Raw genomic sequence first — 27,243 nt, forward strand, 5'->3', positions numbered from 1 at the left:
TGAAAAAAACAAAAACAAAGGGCTTTGGCTATTCTACTTTAAACATCTTCACTCTACCCAGTGTCTTTATTAATAATACTACCTGGGTTAAGTGAATCTAATCACTTGATTTATATTCTAGTTACCCAAAATCTCCTCTTCAACTTTACTTATTCTCACTCTTAAACCTTTAGAAAAAAGCTCTAAGGTTCAGCCCTAATTTCAGTAATTTCCCCGGATTTAGTTAAATTCCCAAATCCTTCTTTTGCATTATTTCTATTGATAGAACTTTCCCCGAAAACTTATTCCCTTAAATTTGTCAATTCTTTATATCTCCCTATAGACTGTAACTAGATTCTCCCAATATAATGAAAGAATAAACAACATGAAACTTAGAATTAGTTAATTAAGAATTAATTAAAAATTAACTTACTAGGATTAGTCAATAGATTAATGAAATTAATTAAGAATATAACTGCCAATTCAAACCGTAAATGGCGAAGGATACGTTGAAAATTAAAAATTAAAATAAAAAAATCAGACTTTGTACAATACAGAGATAAAAGGAGTCTTCATATTGATTTATCTACGAAAATGTTTTCAAAACTTAAGCCTATAAATAAACTAACTATTTCCACAATAAAAAAAACGTGGGAAATCAATTAAAAAGCTGCAACTGCTTCCAGGCAGCAACGACACTACCAGAGGATAAAATAACCAAAATTTTATATTCCTAAACTGACAGACATTTTTTTTTTTTTTTTTTTTTTTTATATATATAAAAGTGAAAAACAAAGACGAAGAAGGGTGTTTCGACAAATTTCCTAGCTCTTCAATAGGGACTGTAGCACACTTCGAATAGAATACTAAAAGAATCCTTGAAAACTTTAGAAGCTCTTTTAGAACTTTTCTCTATTTATTCAAATGAAATCCCAATAAGAAGAAAATACTCCCAATTCCAGGAAAAATATATACATATACATTATATGTTCGTTTATAAATAGCTATACATCTTTAATGATTTATCTAAAACATTTTTCTGGTAAAAAGAAATGGCTTCAGGGAAAACAAAATAATAGCCAGACAAGATATCAAAACAAGGGAATCATATCTGAAAGTCAATATTCTGCAATTTTCCTATGGCTGGGTTCTTATGAACAATGTAAGAAAATGGGAATTCTCCACTATCCCCTCTCGTTTGCATATATGCTTTGACGTTTAACCATAGCCTGCAGACATCACTAGAAAATCCATCAATCACTTGGTCTATAAAATCACCTTTCAACAGCAAACAATCATCAGACATAACCTACTTAACCCTGAATCACACCTGATTGACGGCAACCATGCCTACCTTAAAATCATTTTGCAATCCTCAGCGTCGACTGACCGTCTCAAAGACAAGGGGCTCTTTAGTGAATTTCCCCAGCAGAACAGAAACATACAAAAGCTGGGCTAAACTCTAATCTTATCCAGTCCTTCCACGAGCATTTGAATATCATGGTTGCAGCAATGGCGGCAACCTAGTAAAGAGCGAACCAAGGCCCAAAGTAATCAAAAGTTTAAAAATACGTTTAAATAAAAACTGACAAGCGAGAGTTTTTCAGAATTCTAAAAATTTAGGGAAATATCAAGACCTAGTTTGTTTGGAAAAGTTTCTCAAAAATCGATTGTAAAGACCACGCTCTTTATTTTCATTAAAAAACTGTTTTTGAATTAATAAATTAAAAACCTGCTTGATATTCAGCTGATTAATTAGAAAATATTAATAGAGTTACGCATATTCTGCTACGGGCATATTTGTCTACGGGCAGCGTAATCGTCAACTATATGCGATGAATATATATTTAGAACAAATAAAATAAAAATTAGCATATCCTGGATTTGCAGCAAGTTTTGTATAATTTGGCTGATTACACTTGTCGTAGCAGTAAGCAACAATTGTAACAAATTAATAAAAAAATAACGAATTAATAAAAATTAACAAAAAAAAACGTTTGATGAAAGACGAACAAAACATAAAAGATAATGAAGAAAACCAAGAGAACCAGGGTAATTTTCTGCCAGCTAAAAATAGAAGCGAAAAAACAGGGAAGTTTTTTTTTAGGTTTCACTTGAAAAAGCTATATTTTTTTTTGTATGTGTCTGTATGTGTGTGTGTTTCAGCACCGAGTAAGGCTTTGCGGAAATCCTTGCCGAAAAATTTGTTTCTGTCTTTTAGATTATTTTTTCAACTGGCTCAAAATCATCCTGGTTCTCTTCACTTTCTTAATTATTTTGTGTATTTTCGTCATTTCTTATCAAACGTCATTTATAGCCAGCGAGGTTTTAGAGTGTATTCAAAAAAAAATTAGCCACGTTTTGCTTCGTTTTTTTTTTCAGCCAGCTGAAAAAAAAAACAAAGCAAAACGATAGACTATGTTAGGATTCACTTCAAAAGGCTAGTTTTTTCTGTGTACGTTTGAGCACTGAAAAGGGCTTGGCGGAGATCCTTGACTTTTCTTTCCCCATTTCGTTTTTTCTTTTCAATTCGTGTTTCCAACTGGCTGAAAATCATCCTTAGTCTCTTGTATTTCCTTTTTTTATCTTTCCTTTTATTAAACGTCATGTATAGCCTTTAAGGTCTTAGAACACATAGAAAAAGTACTGTCAGAGCATAAATGAAGAAAATACTGAGCGATTAAGCGAGTAACAAAAGCAAGTAACTTCCTCACCCTCCTTACTAAACATTATTTTTCAACTTTCCTTATAATTTTGAATTGTTCTTATATGATTCACCCATTTCTATTTTCAAATCCGTATCCCCCCTAAAATAATTTTTTTTATGTACGAGCCTGATTAAGAAACATTTAGAGAGTAAATCAATCAGAAATCAGCAATATGGGTTCTTACCAACAGTCATGTAGACTCCAGCTAATAGAGAACCAGCCCAAGCAACGACTCCTTTTCCAACTGCAAATTCATTTACAAAATCACCTATGAAAACGCCAAAAGTATAGCAAGTTCCATCAACGATTAGATTACACATGAACGAACAGAAGACGATGACCCACGCATATCCTCCGTTCACCGGTCCAAGAATATATTCGTCCATCTAAAAATAAGAGCAAACATTAAAAAAATTGATCAAAGACAATAAATAATTATTCAACTGAATAATGTATTATAAATAAAAAAAGGTAAAGGTAAAGGATACGGCATTAGACTTTACAGTCCGTACCGGTGGTGCTGATCTCCGTTTCTAAGCCCTTCAGCCAGGAAGTGCAATGGGGGGTTGGGGGCCAGCCATCCTGTGCTTTCGCACACCCTTCCTGTTTACCTTCCCCAGATTTCTCCAGGTACCCATTTAGAGTTGGGTCGACTCTGGCTAAGCTTACAGAGTCACGCCACTGACCCCCGTCCCAAACTGAAGAATTGGGTACACTGGGATTCGAACCCGCGTCCTCTCAGACAAGGGATCACGAATCCAGCGCACCAACTCATGGACAGGAAAATTAGAACTTGATTTGCTTAGCTTGGTTACGAGGAGACTTGCGCCACAGATTATGTATTAGATTTCACCAGATACCTAACCCTTGACAAAATGCATGAGCCGCTGTGTTCCTCAATTATATTGGCTATCCAACTATATCCCAATTATATAGCCAAATTATATTGGCTATCCAACAAAACTAGCCAACCCGCATTATGTCACTGGATTTGAATGGATAACCCTCCACCCCCGCTTGGAATTTAATAACGCTCCCCTTGCTCAATGTCATTAGATGTCGTTAACTTTGATAAAGTCATATATATATATATATATATATATATATATATATATATATATATATATATATATATATATATATATATATATATATATATATATATATATATATATGTTTTTAACTACGTAAAACTTGCGAATATACAACATTCTTTGCTGTCCCATCGTCTGTGCATATAAATAGATTGTCAGGTTTACCGACTCTTGAACATGCAACGCATAATGGTCTATGGGAAAACAATCCGTATTCAGATCTATACCTCATGATTCTATTGATTGCCCTTGAGCTTTGTTGATGGTGATTGCTAATCGACCATTTCCTTTGTTGCCGTCGTCATTTATATATCCCCCTGTGCCCCCCGGCGTTCCCGTTGTAGTTGTGTCCCTGTGTCCGGGTCGTCATTTATATACCTTGTGTCCCCGTCGTCATTTGTGTCCCGGTGTCCCAGTCTGTGATTTCTATTTGAGTGTCCCGGGCGTCATTTATATTCGTCAGGATATTGTAGGGCATCGTAGCATCGATGAGTTTAAGCAATTCTTGTCAACTGATTGTTTCGCCTATAAAGAATATTATCTCGAGGTAAGAACTGATCACCGACCACAACGATTGCCACTTTGTTGATAGTTGCGTATCAGGAGGCATCAATTCGATTGCTGTTTTTAAGCAGAAGCACTAAATTATTATTTTTGTGGAAAAGATGATATATATAAATATATATATATATTTTCTTTTTAGTTTTTTTGTAGTTTTTACCATTTTTAGTTTTTTTCTTTTTTTGTATTAATGCTAAAGCCAAGGTTCAAACCTGGAGCCTCTCGGACCTAGAACCTGAAACATAACGCTTTACCAACTCAGCTACTTCGGCGTGAATACATTCGGTTTGAGCAGCTTCCTCGGGTGTTGCCATTGTAGGTTCTTCAGTCATTTTACAATTAGAAATTTCTCTTTCAACGGTCTTCTTACAATTAAAACTTTGTCTTTGAACGATATTCTTAAATACCTGTGTCCTGGTCGTCATTTATATTGCCTGTGTCCCGGTCGTCATTTGTGTCCCGGTATCCCAGTCTGTAATTTCTCCTTGAGTGTCCCGGTTGTTATTTATATTCCCTCTGTCCCGGTCGTCATTTGTGTCCCGGTCTGTAATTTCTCTTTGAGTGTTTTTTCTTTTTAGTATTTTTTAGTTTTTTACATTTTTTCTTTTTTCAGTTTTCTTTTTCTTCTTTATTTTTCAGCTTCACTATGAAATACATATCGCCGAACCTTTGTTTTTTTAACTAAAATCTGGTAGGCATTGATGACCTTATCCAAGTCAAGATCCCAAACCCAATCATCATCGCTATCATTTTCAGTTTTGATATGTTTTGACTCTCGCTGTCCAGGTGGATCTTCATCTAACTGCGCGGTTTTGCGTTCTTTAGCCTCAAGCCTGTTTCCTTGCTGTTCTTTTGATTCCTCGGCACGCTTTCTTTTCTGACTTTCTCTATCAGCAGCAAGTTTTTTGGCATAGACTCTTTGAGCATCTTCATCGGCTTTTGCCATTGTAAGTTCATCAGTCATTTTAAACTTAAACATTAATAGATTTCTACGTGAACATATATGTCTTAAATATCTTTAATGACGTCACCGTCATAGCAAAAATGACGACAACTAACTTCATGACGCCAGTCGACACAGAAACATGACGTCACCTGATCCACAGACAGACAACTTATTTTTATATATATAGATAGATATAATTCTAAAATTGTCAGGTAATTTTCTATTTTGAAATAAAAACTAAAAATTATTGCTCAGGCAACATAAATATTTTTGATATTTAAATAATAGCTTTAGTGGTTTTGGACTGAAAACTAAATATGCTAATCAAATTGGGAATTGCAATCTTTTAGGTTGAAAAGGCAGATCCATTGGAATCATGAGAATGCGTGGAATAAGAAAAGCCTCACCCTCAAAAGGCCCTGTCAAGATTGTTGCCTCTATTACGTTATACCAGACATAACACGTCATTTGTGTCCCGGTGTCCCGGTCTGTAGTTTCGTTAGTCGACAAACATGACGTAAGACGACAAACAACTTCATGACGACATACAGCTCAATCCTTATAATGACGTCAGTCGACACACAAACATGACGTCAGTCGTCAGACAGACAAACAACTTATTTTTATATCTATATCATATATATATATATAAAAATAAGTTGTCTGTCTGTCTGTCTGTGGATCAGGTGACGTCATGTTTCTGTGTCGGCTGACGTCATGAAATTAACAGCCGAGGAAGCTGCTCAAAGAGTTTATGCCAAAAAACTTGCTGCTGATAGAGAAAGTAAGAAAAGAAAGCGTTCCGAGGAATCACAAGAACAGCAAGAAAACAGGCTTGCAGCTAAAGAACGCAAAACCGCGCAGTTTGATGAAAATTCACCTGGACAGCGAGAGTCAAAACATATCAAAACTGAAAATGATAGCGATGATGATTGCGTTTGGGATTTTGACTTGGATAAGGTCATCAATGCCTACCAGATTTAAGTTAAAAAAAACAAAGGTTCGTCGATATGTACTTCATAGTGACGCTGAAAAATAAAGAAGAAAAAGAAAACTGAAAAAAGAAAAAAGGTAAAAAACTAAAAAAAAACTAAAAAGAAAAAACACTCAAAGAGAAATTACAGACCGGGACACAAATGACTACCGAGACAGAGGGAATATAAGTGACGACCGGGAACCTCAAAGAGAAATTACAGACTGGGATATCCGGACACAAATCACGACCGGGACACAGGGAATATAAATGACGACCGGGACACAGGGACACAACTACAACGGGGACGCCGGGGGCACAGGCGGGATATATAAATGACGACCGGGACACAGGGATTGTTCGAATAGAAATTACAGACCGGGAGACCGGGACACAAATGACGACCGGGACACAGGGAATATAAATGACGACCGGGACACTCAAAGAGAAATTACAAACTGGGACACCGGGACACAAATGACGACCGGGACACAGGGAATATAAATGACGACCGGGACACAGGGACACATCATTAGAATAATGAGGTATAGATCTGAATACGGATTGTTTTTCCCATGGACAATTATATGTTGCATGTTCAAGAGTCAGTAAACCTGACAATCTATTTATATGCACAGACAATGGGACAGCGAAGAATGTTGTATATTCGCATGTTTTACGTAGTTAAAAACATATATTTATATCTATCTCTATTCACAGGTGGGACACAGGGACACAACTACAATGGCGCGTAACTAATATGGCGCGTAACGAGTTACGCGCACTGGAACGAGTACGCGGAATCGTACTAGATTTGCTCTCTTTGGGGGAGTTAGGGGGAGGGGTTCAGTGATTTGGCGAGTTTGGTGCTTCTGGACGTGCTAGGACGATGAAAATTGGTAGGCGTGTCAGGGAGCTGCACAATTTGACTTGACAAGTCGTTTTCCCAGATTCGACCATCTGGGGGGGGTAAAGGGAGAGGAAAAATTAGAAAAAATTGGGTATTTATAACTTACGAGTGGGTGATCGGATCTGAATGAATTTTGATATTTAGAAGGACATCGTGACTCAGAGCTCTTATTTTAAATCCTGACCGGCATTAAGCCTCTTATTTTCCTTTTTAAAGCAATCTATTGATTCATAAAATTTTGTTAGAGCTCATACCATATGTTCTCTTGGCTCTTAGCTCTTCTCGCCTCGTCACAAGTGCCATATGAGCTCTTAGGTCTTGTTCAATTTTGTGTCTAGAGATATATTACTGTATATAAAATTATATATAGTCAAGTGTGAGCTTCTGGAGTCAACAGGGTGGAGTCAAACGGTACTATCGTTTACTGTATAATTTATTGGTTTAGAATTTCCAGGGCTTCCAAATTTCAGGTGAATCTCAGCACTTTAAATTACACTCCTGACTTCAAGTTACACTGCGCTTCAGCCGAGGTTATTGATAAATTTCAAGTTTGTATGATTGTAGAACCGAAATGGGCCTGTGGCCCCTATAACTAAAAATACAACCAGGCTTCCATTTTTACAGACATGCTTATAAAAAGATTATTGTGTTCAAGGTATTAAGTAGCGAACCTTACTCGGGATCTGTAAAATGATTATTTTTGAAAATTTATTCTAATTACCCGTTGTAGATGTTCGGCTGCGAGCCCAAGAAAATTCTAAAGCGTATTTTATATTCAGTACCTAAAAGATGCTAAGAACGGAACGGTACGGAACAAATAGAGAGACAGGGTTTGTAAAAAGGGAATTCAATTAAGGTATTACCAACATAAAGTTTAAAAATTTTATACCTAGAGCGTTACATCAAGTTTTAACATGAATTTACAGTTTTACAGTTAGGATCTACGAAGTCGGAACTTCTCACATTGTAGTGTTTTTCTGGTTCAATTACCCACCATTGTCAAATATTTCTAGAATAAGACGTTTGTTAGATTTTATGCTTTGGGATAATAATTGTCAGCTTTAACGATGAAGGGCCTCCAATAAGAGTTTCCACTGAAAGATATAGAAGAACGGTCATCCCTCACATAGTTGAAATTTTAAATCAATAACCCCCCTCCTCCTTCTATTTCATTTTTGACCTTGTCTTCGGCACAATCCTTTCATTAATTGTAAAGTAGAAAAAATACGAATCAAGAATAAAATGGTCAAGAAAATTTTTTACACAAATGAAAAATAAAAAAGGTCCAACTACAAGAAATAAAATAAACTTTATGCTATTAATGGCAAAAACAAAAACAGAAAGGGTGGGGAATAAAGAAATCACAGGCTACAAGAAAAATATTGCCGAATTTGCATTCTAAGTCAAATACTGTAAAAATAACAAAAAAAAACGCTTAAAATCAAGTCAAATTGGCTGTTAAAATAGAAATATTTACGCTGTATTAGTTGTTTCTTTGTTTTGCGTCTTCTTTTTGGACATGTGAAGAGAATTTGGCTCTATTATAGCTCGTGATAGGCTTTTTGAAAATAAGTATTATCTTAACTTAAATCAGCTTTGGTAATATTGGACATGCAGGTTGCGTTGGTGGTATGCTTTTGAGGCATTCCTTCCCCTGCTCCCTATTTTAGGGGAATTTTCCCCAGAGAAAATCGCTCTTCCCGAAGATCAAACACGTTCATGAAATATCATTGAAACTTATTCGGCTGGTTGCGGAAATTATGTCTTTTGGACAAATTTCTTGGTTAACATTTGACAACAATGGCTTATCCGTGCTCGTTTGGCAGTTGTTTCTTCATTTTTAGAATTACACTGAAAATCATTCGCAAAGCAGCTGGTAGAAGTCCTAACATCAAAGTTCGATAGGGTCAGTGGATCCAAAATATGATCAACTAGGGTCAGGGGAATCAAAATATGATCCTATTGGGTCAGTCGATTTCTAAGTATGATCTAATAGGGTCAATGGGTCCAAAATATGGTCCAATAGAGTCAGTGGATTCAAAATGGGATCCAATAGTGTCAGTGGATTTAAAATATGATCCAATGGGTCAGTGGATCCAAAATATGATTCAATAGGGTCAGTGGATCCAAAATATGATCCAATAGGGTTTGTGGATCCAAAATATAGAAGAAGACTTTAAGTTTTATTCCTCTTGGTTCAGAGATGACTTCTTTTCTTCATTCGAAAACCAGCACGGGCTCCAGACAGATTTTTTTCAGCTTTGACAGATTGTTTGGGGGAATCTTTAGCTTTTCTTCTTCTTGCCAGGCACAAAGTTCCTTGCCAAAGTTAGTTTTCACATGTATTGCAAATTCATTCATCTACGTACCTCGTATGCTAGTAATACGATGACGAACACTCTAGAGGACTTGCACTGGTATTGAAAAATCGCAGAAGTAGTTGACTTTATATCCCTGTGATTTTTACATCGACATTCCTCTTTTGCTAAAATCCCGAAATATTTACTGAATGTATTAGAAAATTTTGATTGTTTAAGACATAAACCGCCTTTTTGTGGGTTTGCGAGAAAAAGAATTTTTGCTGAGGGTTTGCAAATCTTTCCTCCCTGCGTGCAGGCATGTCGTATTAACATTTTATAGTTCATAAATAATTGGTAAATCTTCTTAGTAACCGCATGGCATGTTAGGTTTGCATTATTCCCTCCTATTAGAAAGCACTTCCAACGCTCATGGCTAAGAATATAGGTCCATAGATACCGAGACTTTCTTTAAAATGATCATCTCCCCAAATGTCAGGAGTAATGCTATCAGTTAATTTTTAAATATACAAGGACTTTTTGTGGTTAAATTTGCAATTTAAGCAAATGTTGTGAAATAGGAAATATACAATATTTTTGTAATTTTTCGATTAACTAGGTCTATTACCCTGATGATAACGCTCTGAGGTCTATATCTTGATAAGGACATATGGTGAAAAATTGCGAGTTTCGACGGCGTTATATTTGCATAAATGCTCCTCCCAAGCATCACACTTGCATTATCAGATGCAAAACCAATACACTTTTCAAGTGATATTTTCTTTTCGCTTAAAGTCTTGTAGATCAGGTTTTTCAGGCCTAGTGCTGTTGTATCCTCGACTTCTGGGAAAGCCAGGAAATCTTCCTTGACTTCGCAAGTTGTGCCATTGTAATATCGTACAATTATTACAAGGTACTTGGTACCACACCTGTCAGTACTTTCGTCAGCCATTAGGGAATATACTGACTCTTGCAATCTTGAGCTAAGCTGGCTGATAGCATACGGGGCAATCACGTTTTTAATTAGCCCCGTTGTTTTTGTCCTTCCGCATGCAAGACGTTTCACTACTGACGAATCAGGTATGAACTTCTGCAGTAGTGCTGGTAAGCTATCCATCATGCTCATCTCTTTTGAGTTCGAGGCTACCCAGGCTGACATAGCCAACTCTAAAGCTGTCACCTGTCGGCTTATTATCTCTCTTTCTTTCGCTGCTCTGGACAAAACAAGGTCTTTGCCTTGTCCGTCAACGATAATCACTTGATTCTTCATCGAATCAACTTTAGACATGTGACTTGCAGTCACTGCATGTCTACGTAAATGAGATAGCCCCCCAGTAATTGTCCTTTCACAGAACCTGCACCAAGGTTTTGTTTTGTCTCTTGCATACCTTTGGAGCCAGCCCTGCAGGTCTTTTTCTTCCATCCATTTTGCACTGAATTTCAGTATTTTCCCAGACTTAGATGGTTTCTTTGTAGAGATTCTCCGTTTGGTTATGGTTACCAGTTCACAATTATCATCTTCACTTTCGTCTGTCATTTCTTCATGATCACTGGCTTCATCCCCAGTGTCATTACTTTCAGTATCTGATTCAGCAGAGTCACAATCTTCACTAACTGATTCACTGGTTCTATTCTGAGAGCTGTTAACCTCTCTAACTGGTTCACCTTCATTTCCTTGTATTGTACTGTCATTTTCTTGGGACTGGTCTGTTTTCTGACTAGAATTTCCTGGCACAACCTTCATATACTTTCTAATGTCCATTGTTCTGTAATGTATAAATTTCAATAAACACACTGGGAAAAGTGAATTTCTTTTGTAAAGTACATAGTATTAAGCAAAATCACAGACAGCAATAGGCTACGGCTTTGCTGGACAACCTGGACCCATTTAGGTCTAACGTCAATAACTGTCTTCACTTGTATTATTCTTAACTATAACTTATGAATCCTAAATAATCCTAAATTAAGAATGTTTTTGCTTCTTTGTGCATTCCCTTAAAATTGCAAACTTGTTGAGCAGTATAATCAAGTGGTGGTATTATGACATGCTGAAACACACTTATTTTCCTTTTGACACACAGTTGGCTTACTTTGCTTCTCTTGTAGTCTTTTAGTTATGTAAGCCACAAAATGAAATGTAACACATAAGAAACAACCAAGGTATACCTGGGGACTATATAATTACCCAGATTTCAGCTAGTTTGATGTAATACTTGTAAACACCGGTGGGCGATAATAGGTTCCAGTGCACAATAACTGCCAAATATAACAGGATGTAAGATTTTATTGCTCCTGAATCTGCACAAAAGAGAATGTACATATGAACTAATGAACCAGAATGTACATATGAACTAAGAGTACCCCATCAGGGGACAACAAGTATTCATAATAAAATAAAATTCATTGCTACTTTAACAATAAAAGTAGAACTGCCGGACTAGTTGGACTAGTTATTTGTCACCAGAACGGACTAGTTATTTGGACTAGTTATTTGTCATCAGAATGTACATATGAACTAAGAGTCCCCCATCAGGGGACAACAAGTATTCATAATAAAACAAAATTCATTGCTACTTAAACAAGAAAACTAGAACTGCCGGACTAGTCATGTATATTAACTATTTTTTTGGTTAGGACTAACCCCTTGGGTTCATTAAAAAATAATTTGGAACTAGCCCCATTGGGTGAGTCTACTCTCCCTACTGGATGGCACTAATTCACAGGTGGATTAGTTTACAGACTTTCTCCTTTCAAAACTAAAAGCCACTCTTCTTGAACTGATTTTCCTTCAGTGAAGTGAAGGCTTCACTTCACAGATTATAGAACTGGCTCTTGTCTTGCCTTTCTTTTAAAATGATATTTGTTGAGTTCAAGATCAGTTTTCAGCATTTTAACCCATGGCAAGATGTTGTATCCAGTGGGGCAAATTGAGTCTTCTGTCAGTTGAAATCTGGAATTCCTGGGGCAAATTTCTGACAGAGCTTCAATATCTATCTGACTTAGTTTGAGCCGTGTTACCAGTTCTGGCATCTTGTTGGTGATAACATCAATGTTTGCTGTCACAATGTTTACAAGTTTTTGGGTGTGTCTGGGCAACTTTTGGTTATAAACACTATTATTCTCACTTACAGTTGAAGTGGCTGGATTACAGCTGAGGTACGCAGAGCAGCTATTGAGGGACAATGTAGAGGGGCATGGGGACATAACTGTTAATTCACTATTTTTTACTTTCACAGAAGTTTGCTGTTACATTGTTATTATTACTCACATATAAACTATTTACAGGGGGGGCTGAAATGGTAGGAGGTAGTGGCTATTTTTCCATGCTCAAGCAGCTTGCTATCAGAATTGCTTGTGTTTGCCCATTTTTGTGATTTTTCTTTTTTAATCACTAGGTCTGTTTCTCTGCATGCCAGTCTCTTCTTCATCTTTTCCAGCAGGGTTTTTCTGGTGTTGCAACCTTCGTTGAAACTGTTGCTCTAGAGTCGATTTGTGCTGGTAGGATGCATCCAGGATAAGCTGCTTTTCAGTAGAGCCGGCTACTACGAATAAGACTGGTGGGTGTTGCAGTGGTTGCCCAGCCGTGAGGGCTTAGGCTGGTAATCTCTTCACAGTGAAAATTTTGGTTGCTATTTTGTAGGTATCCTGGAAATATTTGGCAAGGAAGTCTTTGTCACTTGCTTGGATTGGAATTCTGTATCTGCTGATGTTGAGTTTTTATTGCTGCCTGTCTTGCTTGCTTCTGACTGTGTGGTGTAGGTGTTCATCTAGTCCATCTGGTACAAGCTCTGTCACTTGTGAAGTCATTGCCAAGTCAACAATCGCTTTTACCTTGCTAACATTGCATTTTGTGGCAAGTTCCTTGTGAATCTCTTGGAGGCCCTTGTTGTCAGTTGACATTATGCTAGCAGTATGTCAATATTTGGCAAGGAAGTCTTTGTCACTTGCTTGGATTGAAATCCTGTATCTGCTGATGTTGAGTTTTTATTACTGCCTGTCTTGCTTGCTTCTGACTGTGTGGTGTAGGTGTTCATCTAGTCCATCTGGTACAAGCTCTGTCACTTGTGCAGTCATTGCCAAGTCAACAATTGCTTCTACCTTGCTAACATTGCATTTTATGGCAAGTTCCTTGTGAATCTCTTTGAGGCCCTTGTTGTCAGTTGACATTATGCTAGCAATGTCGTCATGTACTTCTTTTTTGAAAGATTCATGAGAGAATATAATTTGAGTTTATGCTATCAAGTATTTCTAGTATACCCTAGTGTTACCAACAGAACTTGAACAAAATTAATGGTTTTACTGCTACTGCTACTAACAACTCACCACAACACCAAGGCACCTGAGGCCAGCACAGCTGCACACTCTCCTCAATCCCAATCTATTCAAAGCCTTCCTCTTTTCCTCTTTATACCCTCCATTGAACTTCCAATCTCCCTTAAATCTTCTTTATAACATCCTCATATCCCAACTACAGACAACCTGCTTTCCATTTAGCCCTGGATGGTTGGCCAACAAGAACTATCTATGGCAATCTTTCATTACCAGAATGTGTCCTGGACAAGTCAACCTTTATCTCATTACAGCTCTTGAAAGTGGGATTGAACTATATTTTTTAATGTTGATTGTTTGAAACATGGTTAGTCAGCTGGCTACCCAGAACAATCCATTGGCAATATCTGTGGAAAACATATTGCAAATTTTCATCTAGTTTTTGGAGTGCTTGTGCTTCAGAACCATATTTGATTACTGTCATCTCTTTAGCTTCCAAAATTCTAATATTGGTTAACAAATTTATCTTCCTAACTTTTCAAACTTTTTTCAACTTAAAAAAACACCCTGAGCCAGGGGTAGTTTACTTTTAACGTAGTTAGTGCTCCCACTGTTTTTTCTAATAATACTGGCAAGGGAAGTGAGGCTGTTCACCTAATTAATCTTTTTACTACCCATTTTCACCTTTTCATCTTGTCATATTTCTAGCCTTAGTGACCTTGTCTTATTAACATTAATTTTTAAACCTATTCTAGCACACCAAACTTGCAAAACCTATTAAAGCTCATTCATTTTGCTCAAACATTCATTTAGAACGGATGTTTTTCCTTCCCAGTTGATTCCATGTTCTGAAATTGCCTTTCTTGTGCTCCTTAAGGCAAAGTCTATAAAATTGATCCATATTAAGGGGGATAAAACACAACCTTGCTTAACTCCCAATTTGATATTAAACAAGCTGCTAACCTCATTTCCTACCTTAACCACAGAAGTGTTATTCTTGTACATAGCACTAATCACTTTAATATGTTTGTCTGGTATACTATACAAAGATAATACCTTCACTAAAGCTCTTCCATCAACAGAGTTGAACGCATGATCATAATCTATAAAACTGAAGACCAAAAAAGATAACTTTGAAGACCACAACTGAGGACCAAATGTGTTTGATAACTCAGGCTCTCCTCAATTATTAACCTAAGGTTGGAAGTTTGGTTGGTACATCCTCTACCTTTTCTAAAACTGCACTGTTCTTCTCTTATTACTTGGTATATAAAAAATCTTAGTCTAAAAAGTATCATATTACTAAGTATTTGTTACCTACAGAGACCAGACTAATGTCTTGATAATTACCAAACTTACTCTTATCACTTTTCTTATGCAGTAGTTTATTTAGGATTTCTTAAAATTGCTAGGTACTTCCCCTTTTTCAAAAATCATTATTTAGTAAAAGTATTTTGTATAAACTTTGTATTTTGTATAAAAGAATTGATTGTACAAATTTTGTAGGGGGTTTATTGGATTCCTAGTTGGAAGTTGTAGTGCCATCTTAACCTCATATCATCCTGCAATGCATTGGATAGAAATTTGGAGATGGCCATTTGTTGTTGTAGAAACTTTGAAAACAAATCATTTTATTGGAAATCAAAAGGGTTAGTACCCTTTTTAATACTCAAAAGTGATTGGAGGGAAATTAACCACCCTCTCTTGTCATCCATTTCTCTAAACACATCCAAATTTTGAGATAATCATTTTGTTGAATGCAACTGAAAGGACTGGAATTTAAGTCTTTGAGGATGACCCCCCACAGTCCCCAGGACAAGGTAAGTTATGTTCTGGGGGCATAAAGGCTGATTGCATAAACTTTGGAGAAGGAAGGGGGGGGGGTTGATTAGTAATCAAAAGTTGCACTGCCATTTTTAAGATTAAAACATAAAATCACAAAGAAAGGATAAAACAAGGACAATAAACAGCTATTTTTTTAAATGTTTTTCACTGGGTTTATTCTGTCCTTCTCCCCAATCAAAAATCCATTTCCCCTCCAATCCAAATACGCCTTCAAATCCTCTCTACTTAACCCAACCTTCCAAAATACCTCCTCCCCCCAACTCCTCTTTATCTGTTTATAAAATTTTAACGACCCTGAACGATCCAGACTTGCCCACCATATCTGTATTTCTTGATTCTTCAATCTCTCTTGTATCTCCCTTATTACTATTTCCTCCATACCCATAATCCCCTTTCCTTCATTCCACCATTCCCCTAATCCACACTTATCTAAGATGTCCTTTATCTCCGCCGGCCACCCTGTTTTACTATTCTGTCTCAACGCCTCTAAGTATGCTGCCTTTGCTACCGTAAATCTCTGCATACCCAGTATCCTAACCCAATATCTCACCATGGTCACTAGCCTCATAGATCGCAGCGATACTAGCCCTAAATCCCCCTGGATTACCAAATTACTAAACGAATCCCATTGTCCTAACATACTCTTATAATATCTCATCATAACCACCTCAAGTTTTGGACCTTTCCGATAGCCCCAGATCTCTGCTCCATAATGCATCGCCGGTACTATCTTACTTGTCCAAATCCTCTTATGTACTCTAATATCTCTCACCCGTCTAAGACTACTCCTCGCTATTTCACCGCTAATATACCTCCCCCTTGCATTCGCTAGATCCAGATGCCCACTGAATTTCCCATTACTAGTAAACTTTACCCCAAGATAAACAAATTCATTATTCACTGGTATAGTTTCACCTTTAAAGAAAAAATGCTGTTTTCTGCTGTTTTCTCGATCTGGTTCTCAGAAAACTAAACAGTTTTCTCTTTATCTAAATGATAGGGTACTAAAACGTGTGGATAAATTTAAATATCTTGGAATTATTTTGGATGAAAATCGGTCTTTCCATGAACACGTGAAAGCAATGTCTCTAAAAATCTCGCGAAATCTCGGGATTCTTTCTCGTTTACGCCATTTTTCCCCAAGGAATATTTTAAAGACAATATACTTTTCTTTTGTTAATCCATATTTTCTTTATTGTGTTTCTGTTTGGGCATCTACTTTTCCTTCAACGTTTAAACCTCTTCAAGCTCTACAAAATAAAGCCCTTAGATTAATGTTTAATGTTAATAATAGATCCTCAGTAAGCCATCTTTATAGATCTTCTGGTTTCTTCTCTGTTCATCAACATCATTTTATTGCCATTTCTAATATTTGCCACAATTACGTTTTTGGACAACTTTCACTAAATTTCCCAAGATTATTCCCGTCAAATTCACAATTCCACAATTACCCAACATCTCATAGTTCTGATTTCTCTTTTGAAAATAGGCCAACGGTGCGATCGGGATTTAGTTTGCGTCATATTGGTCCAAAAGTTTGGAATTTAATCCCAATAGCTGTGAGAAATTGTAATGATAGAATTAAATTTCTGAAGTTATTAAGAAATCATGTTTCTAGTCTCCCATACTATTTTCCGTTCTAAGTGTTAATGTTTGATTTCCGAAAGAAGTGCAAATTAGTTTAAGCCGAATAATGACGGTTTTTTCTTTTGTTTGTTTATTTATTTTTTTTGGTGATATACCACGCGCTTAAGTATGCCATTAGGCATTTGCGCTGTTTGTTTAAATTGTTTAATTCTTGTTGTAAATAAACATGTATCTATCTATCTATCTAAATAACAAAAGCGTAATTTTTCGGGGCATTGTTGTCTTTGCAGTAAATTATGTGCAGAGTTCCCCCTCCCCAAATTGGAAAGGTATCTACAGACATCCTTGCTGTGATGATTTCTTTGTAAGCTTTTTTCTATTTAATTTTCTAGAAATTTTATTTTCATTTTTCCATTTACATTTTTTTATATTAACGTTGAAAAGAATTGCAGAAATTTTTCCTAGTTTTTTAAAAGTTATTTCATGTTTGTACTGAAAGACACTTTATTTGTATGGCATTTACACACTTTACTGACTTTTGCACTGTTTTCTAACCCTTTAAATTATAATTTTTTTTCTGAATGTTTAACTATACCAAAATCTTAACGGGTAATCTAAAAACACCCCCCCCCCCCAAAAAAAAAAAACAGAAAGAAAAAAGCAAATAATATAGCCCTCTTTTTTCAAGCTTAATGAAACTAATTGGCATACAAGCAACAAAACTCAACAAACGAAGAAGGGCAAAATATAAAAACATAGAAATCATGGGAAAAATAGTTTAAATAAATTCTTCTCCCCCTAGGAACCCCTAATATATAAACAATTACCCTCTCTTGTGTTCGCGCTTAATTAAACTAATCGTCCTCCGCGCGACGATATCGTAAACTCGAACGCTGACGGCAGTAGCCCATGCTAAGAATCTTCCCCGCCACTGAATGTTGTTAACAATTCCTTCCCCTTCGTGCAACGTGCTTGACCTATATCGCGAAAATAAATTCTTTTCGTGGAGAGTTAGACGGTCATCCCCTAAAACGGAAACGAGTTCGCAACTAAATTAAATTTAAATTAAATACTATAAACTATAAATTTCAATAAACTAAATATGTTTTTGCAACTAATGAACTAACCAACTATTATGCTACTGCAGTATTCCACACTATTTATTATTTTATCGTATTATTTATTCTTGCATTGTTAAAATCGCGAAAAGAAATTCTTTTCATGGAGAGTTAGACGGTCATCCCCTAAAATTGAAGCGAGTTCGCAATTAAATTAAATTATAAATTAAATACTATAAACTATAAATTTCAATAAACTAAAGACATTTTTGCAACTAATGAAATAACCAACTATTATGCTACTGTAGTATTCCACACTATTTATTATTTTATTGTATTATTTATTCTTGCATTGTTAATATCGCGAAAACAAATTCTTTTCGTGGAGAGTTAGACGGTCATCCCCTAAAATGGAAACGAGTTCGAAATTAAATTAAATTATAAATTAAATACTATAAACTATAAATTACTATAAACTAAAGACATGTTTGCAACTAATAAAATAACCAACTATTATGCTACTGTAGTATTCCACACTATTTATTATTTTATTGTAATATTTATCCTTGCATTGTTAATATCGCGTAAAGAAATTCTTTTCGTGGAGAGTTAGACGGTCATCCCCTAAAATGGAAACGAGTTCGAAATTAAATTAAATTATAAATTAAACACTATAAACTATAAATTACTATAAATTAAAGACATGTTTGCAACTAATAAAATAACCAACTGTTATGCTACTGTAGTATTCCACACTATTTATAATTTTATTGTCTTATTTATTCTTGCATTGTTAATCATATTATTCTTACTTCATAATACGCAGAATATCTGTACCCAGCACATTTTGCGGGGAGACCCGCTATACTTTACCCCGAGCCCAGCCCTAATCTGCAAATACAAAGCCCAATTATACATTTCCCATCTGTTCTTTCACTTTCGGTATTAACGGTATCATATGCTTCCAGTATTAACGAAAATTTGAAGTGGAAAACCTAAATCAGAAACACGTAATTTTCTTTTCCTTCATTCCAATCCATCCTGGGGAATCCAACCTCTTTACCACCCACAGAGGCTCATCAGCAAGTTTTTAACCAGGAATTTTGGTTCAAATTTCATTCACCCCTCCCAAACAGGCTCCTTATTAGGCACGTACCAAGGAATGCTTTTAGGGAGGAGGGGGATGATAAAAGAATATTGGAGGGGCGATAATTAAAAAAAAGTTTAATAAAAGAATTTGCTTACTGTAAGAAATATTAGGAGTAATGGATTTTCTATCCATTACTGTTATAGCAGTAACAGTAACAACATATAACATATACTGATTACTGTTATAGCACAGAAATTAGTCATCCTGAACAAAACTGGAAGTTGGAATCCCTTGAGGAGCTTTCTTTTCTTCTAATACAGAATTGACGTATTTCCAAATTGGTCATCGACTAAATTTGTACAATATAGTGAATGAATTTTCAAATTCGACACCTATTAGAAACGATTCATAGATGTCCGTATTTTTAATTCTTTCTCTAAGCATATATGACTGCATTAATTTTTACGTAGCCCATCTAAAAAAGCGTATTTCCTTTTTGCTGTCCTTTGTACCTTAAACTCAATAAATGAATCAGTAATTCAATAAAAAATCCAATATATAATTAATGAGTAAATAATTGATCAAATTCAGTAGTATTCAGAACCTTCATTTTTCTTTCTAGATGTTATATTTTAGATGCGTGATTTGAACTGGAAGGGGAATCCTCCCCTTTCGCCTGGAGACTTGAGAGGCATTCTTTTCTTCTAATATAGTTTGACTTATTTCTCAATAGGTTATACTAATTTAGATGAATAAAAAATGAGGTGGCAAAACTCGCGAACTATAGTGTTAGACACTAATCCGGTTAGTGTCCTTAATAAAATCGAATACTAATTTGAGTCCTTCACTAAAATCCTTCGAGGTTGCTTTCCCTGCTTAGTGACTTGTCTGGTTCTACTAGTTCTACTTTCATAAGGTTCCCTATTTTTTTCTCTCTATTCTTGGGTACTGAAACACTGGTGGTTCACATATGTTAAGTGTGCCACGTATGTGGCACAAGGAGTCTTTCCATAACAGAACAGTTGCTTGAACTGGAGATTCCTCAATTTATTTTTGTGGTTGAACAAATTGTTTTTAAATACTTACTTATAGCGTGAACAAGACATTTTCACTTCCCCCAGCAAAAAGATTATTTGGGACTTTCTTGGTCCAGGTTCATCAACATGTTCCCAGCTGGTCCGCGAAAAGGATCCACTGGGCAGACGATCTTTGACAAAGTATGCTCTAGTTCTGATTTTACCGGGTTCTACATTTTCTCTTTCGTCATCACTGACATCTCTTCCAGGAGCTGACAGGCTGGGTTAGAATGATTCGGTGAGGCAAGCACTTGAGTGGCTTCCGCAAGACAACCTCAACCATGCTCAACCATATTGGTCATCATTTTTGACCGTCAGACTGACGTCTCTCAACGGTTTTCATTTGATGTATTTCCTTACACCTTTCAAACACCTTCCTAACATCTTTGTTACATCAATCAACACCCCAACACCTCAAACACCTTGTATCCTCGTGATACTGCTATATAGACAATTTTCCCACTCGCAAAACAGAAGGGTGTAGACCAATGCCATATAAACTTAAACTTTCATACAAACAGTGATTTCGCGCCAGTTCCATAGCGGTTTGAAGATCCGTTATTAGAGAGCTGGGAATCAAGGTACTTAACAAGATGAAGCTATTTCAGTTCCAATAGGCTAAGGCAAGCAAGAAGAGCTGAAATGATGGCGTCTGGAGGTGGAGGTGAAGTAGGAGAACCAAGCGGGACGTAGTCTCTTTTTCTTTGTTTTACATTTAAATACAATTTTTACTTCTACAAATCCATTGCAACAATCGATTGTTTTTTATTATTATTATTTTTTAATATCACATGTAGCTTAATTTGTTCAAACAATTATTTTTATTGAAACTATCAAATTAGAGCTATATTAAAAGTAGAAAAAATTATAAACTCGGTTTATAATATTGACTGATTTCTAAGAAAAATATGGACCACTTTCCTCCTCAGTCAATTTTGATAAGTTATCAATTGGATATCAAACACAATTAATCTCAAATAAATACAGATTGATTGAAAAAATCACAAGCAACTCAGTTGGAAATAACCAGGATAATTTAAAAATGAAAATATTATATGGAATTTAATAAGCTTCGAAGATAGAGTATAAGCCCTTTATATAGTCCTTTTTTTAGCAAATGTCGGGGCTACCTCAATTGGACTTCTTCCTTGGCACTTTTTTTCTTTTTCTTTTTTTTTTAGTTCTAGCCTTTCGTGTTCTAATTTAGTAGTCTTTTTTTATGTATTCATTCAATTTTTATCATGTTGACGAGTTAAATCCTCATGTTGACGAGTTAAATCCTCATATTGACGAGTTAAGTCCTTATGGTAGTTACCCCCAATAATTTGGGGGTAGTTACTCCCAAAGGAGACTTCTGCTCTTCTTTGGAGTGTGTTTATTAAGCTTTACTGAGTAAAGTCAATAAATTCATTCATTTCCTTCCTATTTTTATGGCACTTGGTATTAACCAAGTGACAAATAGCAGTCGCCAATTCTGTCGGTCTGTCTGTCAGTCTGTCGGTCTGTCTGTCGGTCCCGGTTTTGCGACTTTAGGCACTTCCAGGTAAGCTAGGACGATAAAATTTGGCAAGCGTATCAGGGACCGGACCAGATTAAATTAGAAATAGTCGTTTTCCCGATTTGACCATGTGCGGGGGAGTGGGGGCCCGGTTAATTCGCAAAAAATAGAAAAAATGACGTATTTTTAACTTATCAGCGGGTGATTGGATCTTAATGAAATTTGATGTTTCGAATGATATTGTGTCTCAGAGCTCTTATTTTAAATCCCGACTGGATCTGATGACATTGGGGGGAGTTGGAGGGGGAAAACCTAAAGTTCCGGTTTTGCTACTTTAGGCACTTCCAGGTAAGCTAGGACGATGAAATTTGGCAAGCGTATCAGGGACCGGACCAGATTAAATTAGAAATAGTCGTTTTCCCGATTTGACCATCTGGGGGGTGGAGTGGGGGCCGGTTAATTCGGAAAAAATAGGAAAAATGAAGTATTTTTAACTTATGAGTGGGTGATTGGATCTTAATGAAACTTGATGTTTGGAATGATATTGTGTCTCAGAGCTCTTATTTTAAATCCCGACTGGGTCTGATGACATTGGGGGGAGTTGGAGGGGGGGGAACCTAAAATCTTGGAAAACACTTAGAGTGGAGGGATCGGGATGAAACTTGATGGGAAAAATAAACGCAAGTCCCAGATACATGATTGAAATAATCGGAACTGATTTGCTCTCTTTGGGGTAGTTGGGGGGGGGGGAGTAATTCTTAAAAATTAGAAAAATGAGGTATTTTCAACTTACGAACGGGTGATCGGATATCAATGAAATTTGATGTTTAGAAGGATATCGTGTCTTAGAGCTCTTATTTTAAATCCCGACCGGATGTGGTGATGGGGGCGGGGAGTTGGGAGGGGGAAACCTAAAACTTGGAAAACACTTAGAGAGGAGGGATCGGGATGAAACATGGTGGGAAAAATAAACATAAGTCCTAGATAGATGATTGACATAAACGGAACGGATACGCTCTCTTTTGGGTAGTTGGGGGGGGGGGGGTATTTCTGAAAAATAAAAAAATGAGGTATTTTTAACTTACGAACGGGTGATCGGATCTCAATGAAATTTGATATTTAGAAGAATATCGTGGCTCAGAGCTCTTATTTTAAACCCGACCGGATCTGGTGACATTGGGGGGGGAGTTGGGAGGGAGAAACCTAAAAATTGGAAAACACTTAGAGTGGAGGGATCGGGATGAAATTTGGTGGAAAAACAAACGAGTCCTAGATACATGATTGACATAACCAGAACGGATCCACTCTCTTTGGGGTAGTTGGGGGGGGGGGGTTAATTCTGAAAAATTAGAAAAAATGAGGTATTTTTAACTTACGAACGGGTGATTGGATCTCCATGAAATTTGAGTTTTAGAAGGATATCGTGTCTCAAAGCTCTTAGTTTAAATCCTGACCGGATCTGGTGACATTGGGGGAAGTTTGGGGTGGGGGAACCTAAAATGATGGGAAACGCTTAGATTGGAGGGATTGGGATGAAACTTGGTTGGAAAAATAAGCAGAAGTCTTGCATACGTGATTTACATAATTGGAACGGATCCGCTCAGTTGCGGGGGGGGGGGGTAATTCTGAAAAATAAGAAAAATGACGTATTTTTAACTTACGAAGGAGTGATCGGATCTTCATGAAACTCCATATTTAGAAGGACCTCGCAACTCCGATATCTTTTTTTAAATCTCAACCGGATCAAGCGTAATTGGGGGGGGGCAGTTGGGGGGACCGGAAATCATAGAAAATACTTAAAGCGGTGAGATCAGGATGAAACTGGATGGGAAGAATAGAAACCTGTCTAAGATACGTGACTGACATAACTGGACCGGATCTGCTCTCTTTGGTGGAATTGGGGGGGGGGGGGGGTAATATTGAAAATTGAGGTATTTGCAACTTACGAAAGGGTGACCAGATCTTAATGAAATTTGATATTTAGAAGGATCTTGTGCTTTAAAGTTCTAATTTCAAATTCCGACCAGATCCTGTGACATTCGGGGGAGTTGGAGGGAGGAACCGGAATTCTTGGAAAACATGAAAATTGGAGTATTTATATCTTACGAATAGATGATCGGATCGTAATGAAATTTGATTTTTAGAAGGAATTCATGTCTCAGAGCTTCTTTTTCAAATCCCGACCAGATCTTTTGACATTGTGGGGATTTGGAGGGGGAAATATTGGAAAAACACTTGGAGTGTAGGAATCGGGATGAAGCTTGGTGGATAGAATAAACAAATGTCCTTGATACGTGATTGACAGAATCGTACTGGATTCGCTCTCTTTGGGGGAGTTGAGGGGAGGGGTTCAGTGATTTGGCGAGTTCGGTGCTTCTGGACGTGCTAGGGCGATGAAAATTGGTAGGCGTGTCAGGGAGCTGCACAATTTGACTTGATAAAGTCGTTTTCCCAGATTCGACCATCTGGGGGGCAAAAGGGAGAGGAAAAATTAGAAATATTAGGAATTTATAACTTACGAGTGGGTGATCGGATCTTAATGAATTTTGATATTTAGAAGGACTTTGTGACTCAGAGCTCTTATTCTAAATCTTGACCGGCATTAAGCCTCTTATTTTCCTTTTTAAATCAATCTATTGATTCATAGAATTTTGTTAGAGCTCATACCATATGATCTCTTGGCTCTTAGCTCTTCTCGCCTCGTCACAAGTGCAATATGAGCTCTTAGCTCTTGTTATATTTAGGTAAACCTACTTATTATTATACCCCATTACACAGATACGATTATAATTTCAAATATTCAATCATTATAGTGCAAAGACCACACTGCTTTCAATGTCAATTTTTACAGACAAAAAGGGCATTTGAACAGTATCTTTGAAATTACCTTAAAAATTAATATTAAATATACATAACAAAAACATTAAATATATATAATAGTGAACAAGCGAATCTATAAGAATCCTGTGACATGAAACATATTTATAATAATTCGGGTTAATGGCAATTGACTTGACCAGACGATCAATCACAAAAACAACGGAAAAAATTATAGAATAGTATAGAGTATGTATAGAAAAGTATAGAATAGAATAGTATAGAATAATATAGGATAGAATAGTTTTGTTTATGCTAGCTATCATAGTTTAAAATAAAATCCCAACTAAATGACGCTAGTACTTACAACGAAAACAAGAAAAAACACGAGACTATAACTCATTAAACAATGACATGTAAAAAGGAACGAAAGAATTGGCGAAACGGTTTGTTCTTGAAGTAGGCAATTCTAGTCTGCCTTCGTTAGCTGACCTTGTGTCTATTTTATTCCTCCTAACAAGTGGTATAATCTCTCTATGTTTTTCACTGCTAAGAAGAAATGGGCCAAATTTGCAGATCAAGCTCAAACGACGCTAGTGAAGGGATAGTAGTTGTAGGACAGATAATGCCGATACATACCTTACATATGTGTCTGAAAGAATAAATTTAAAGACTATTTTTTTAGTGACTCAAGTTGATCAGTTAGGTAACTTGTGTTGTTGACTTGAGGGCCCCATACACAACAAGCATGCTCGAGAATTGGTCGGATGTACCTAAGATAAGCCGTCTGAAGTAGGGACACAGAAAAACCGAAGCGACGTAGTAAGATATGGGTACGCATCGCCCCATTTGCCTTTGCATTAATTGTATCGCATTAACGCAATTGTATTGCACCATTAACCATTAACGCAATTGTATCGTACCATTAACGCATCGTACCATTTGCCTTTATAGTGATTGCATCAACATGAGTACTGAACAAGCAGTTAACGTTAAATGTGAATTACAGCCAAAGATAGGCTAGAATACAGCGAAGGAGGACTGACAAAGTCCCTCTTAAGAGGATTAAAGCGAGGGATTTTGGTTTTTCCTTCGTTGATTTGAGGGCTGTTGATAGTGCATTGGTTTTAAAGTTGCTCATTATTACATCACTGAATTGGGGAACTGCCTCGGAGTTTTCAATGAGATATTTCAGAAGAACTGACAAATCGTCTACGTACTTCAACCTGTCCTCAAACTCAGAAAGGACAAAGTTTATAACTGCTATAAACAACAGCGCTGCAAGTTTCGTGCCTTGTGGAGCACCACACATGAGCTCAGCCAATTCAGAGTTGGCGTCTCAAGGGAAAAGGCTGAAGACGCACTGGAAACAGTCATGTAAAATTCGGTCATTAAAAGGAGAATATGCTTGCGTACACCCACAGCGCATAAACTTGTCACAGCTATGAAATGGCGAATAAGTTAAAAAGCTTTTTCGGTAATCCACTATGAGAAGATCAACAATCGCACATCCTTAGACAAGCCACTCGTCAATAAGGTGATACATTCTCACTATGTAAACAGATGTGCTGCTTCCTAATCCGTATTGATATGGGTCAAGAGAAGGAGAAACCTGTGACATTAGCTCACAGGGCAACCGCGGTGACATTAGCTCGTGCTGAAATATGTGGCATATAAAACAGTGGATAAGCAAACTTGTAAAATAAGTCTTACTTATCTTTTTTTATGTGAAGTTGTTTGAGTGACGTTAGTGCCACCAAGTGCTGTCAACCGACCAATCTTTACGAGCCTCAATAAGATGGTTTTATTTTAAACATTGCGTTTTATTAAATGCAGAAGCGAGTAAATATAGTAATTTCCATTAACTGGAGCCCTTAGCATTAAGCGGAGGAAAAAAAGAGGACACGTAGGCGCTTCCCATGCAAGAAAAGTGATTTTCCTTGTTGTTCAAGCCAGTGGACCGAAAATTTCATATATAGGATTTCAGCTTAGGCGAGTCCAATTGTGTACTTTTACTTCGATCCAATTTGGTTTAAAAATAATTAATGTCCAGTCACCATTGGCCAAGGTTCGTCTTTTACTAAGTTGCAGCTACCATAACAGCCGCGATTAGTTCAGAACCACACTATCCGGGTACACTCTGATAGGCTACCTACTTCAACCTCGATGTCACACGGCAAACTTCGCAGCTCAACAATCCGTCAAGCTGAGCCCTGATCAATCAAAGTTTGAGTCAATAGAAATAAACTTGACAGGAAGAGAAAAAATTCTGTGAAAGATATACAATACAAAAATAAGCTAACCTGTAACAATTCTTCGACCTGAGCCGGGCCTATAATAACTTGGGTCAATAGCAATCGACCTGACAGGGCGGTCCATGATTATGACAAGAGAATTATCTACCGCAACAAGACCAGTCACAACAACCTAAAATATAAACTTTTTTGTTAGATACACTTTTGGCATTGCTGCAACGGAACTACAAGAGGGTTTGGTTACACAAAGAATAAAAATCTCCTTTTCTTATACTTAATT

The 27,243-nt window shown here is 36.7% G+C and overlaps 1 protein-coding gene across 12 annotated transcripts in view; it reads right to left on the bottom strand.

The window, feature by feature from the left end:
* Positions 1–27,243, bottom strand: part of LOC136042483 (monocarboxylate transporter 14-like) — a 66,659-nt gene that overhangs the window by 18,366 nt on the left and 21,050 nt on the right. For 7 of the 12 annotated variants that reach the window (XM_065727441.1, XM_065727445.1, XM_065727442.1 and 4 more), the window contains exons 4-6: positions 27,012–27,135; positions 17,997–18,195; positions 2,876–3,073 (exon numbers count right to left, since the gene is read on the bottom strand). In XM_065727441.1, the coding sequence (XP_065583513.1) occupies positions 3,046–3,073; positions 17,997–18,195; positions 27,012–27,135 (351 nt within the window). In that variant the 3' untranslated portion in view covers positions 2,876–3,045. Of the gene's footprint in view, positions 1–2,871; positions 3,074–10,856; positions 10,911–17,996; positions 18,196–18,790; positions 18,852–27,011; positions 27,136–27,243 lie in introns of those variants that run through there. The other 5 variants (XM_065727450.1, XM_065727449.1, XM_065727451.1 and 2 more) reach the window with 4 other exon arrangements.

The sequence above is a fragment of the Artemia franciscana genome, unplaced genomic scaffold (genome assembly GCF_032884065.1).
Source record: "Artemia franciscana unplaced genomic scaffold, ASM3288406v1 Scaffold_1353, whole genome shotgun sequence".
NCBI classification, from domain to species: Eukaryota; Metazoa; Arthropoda; class Branchiopoda; order Anostraca; family Artemiidae; genus Artemia; species Artemia franciscana.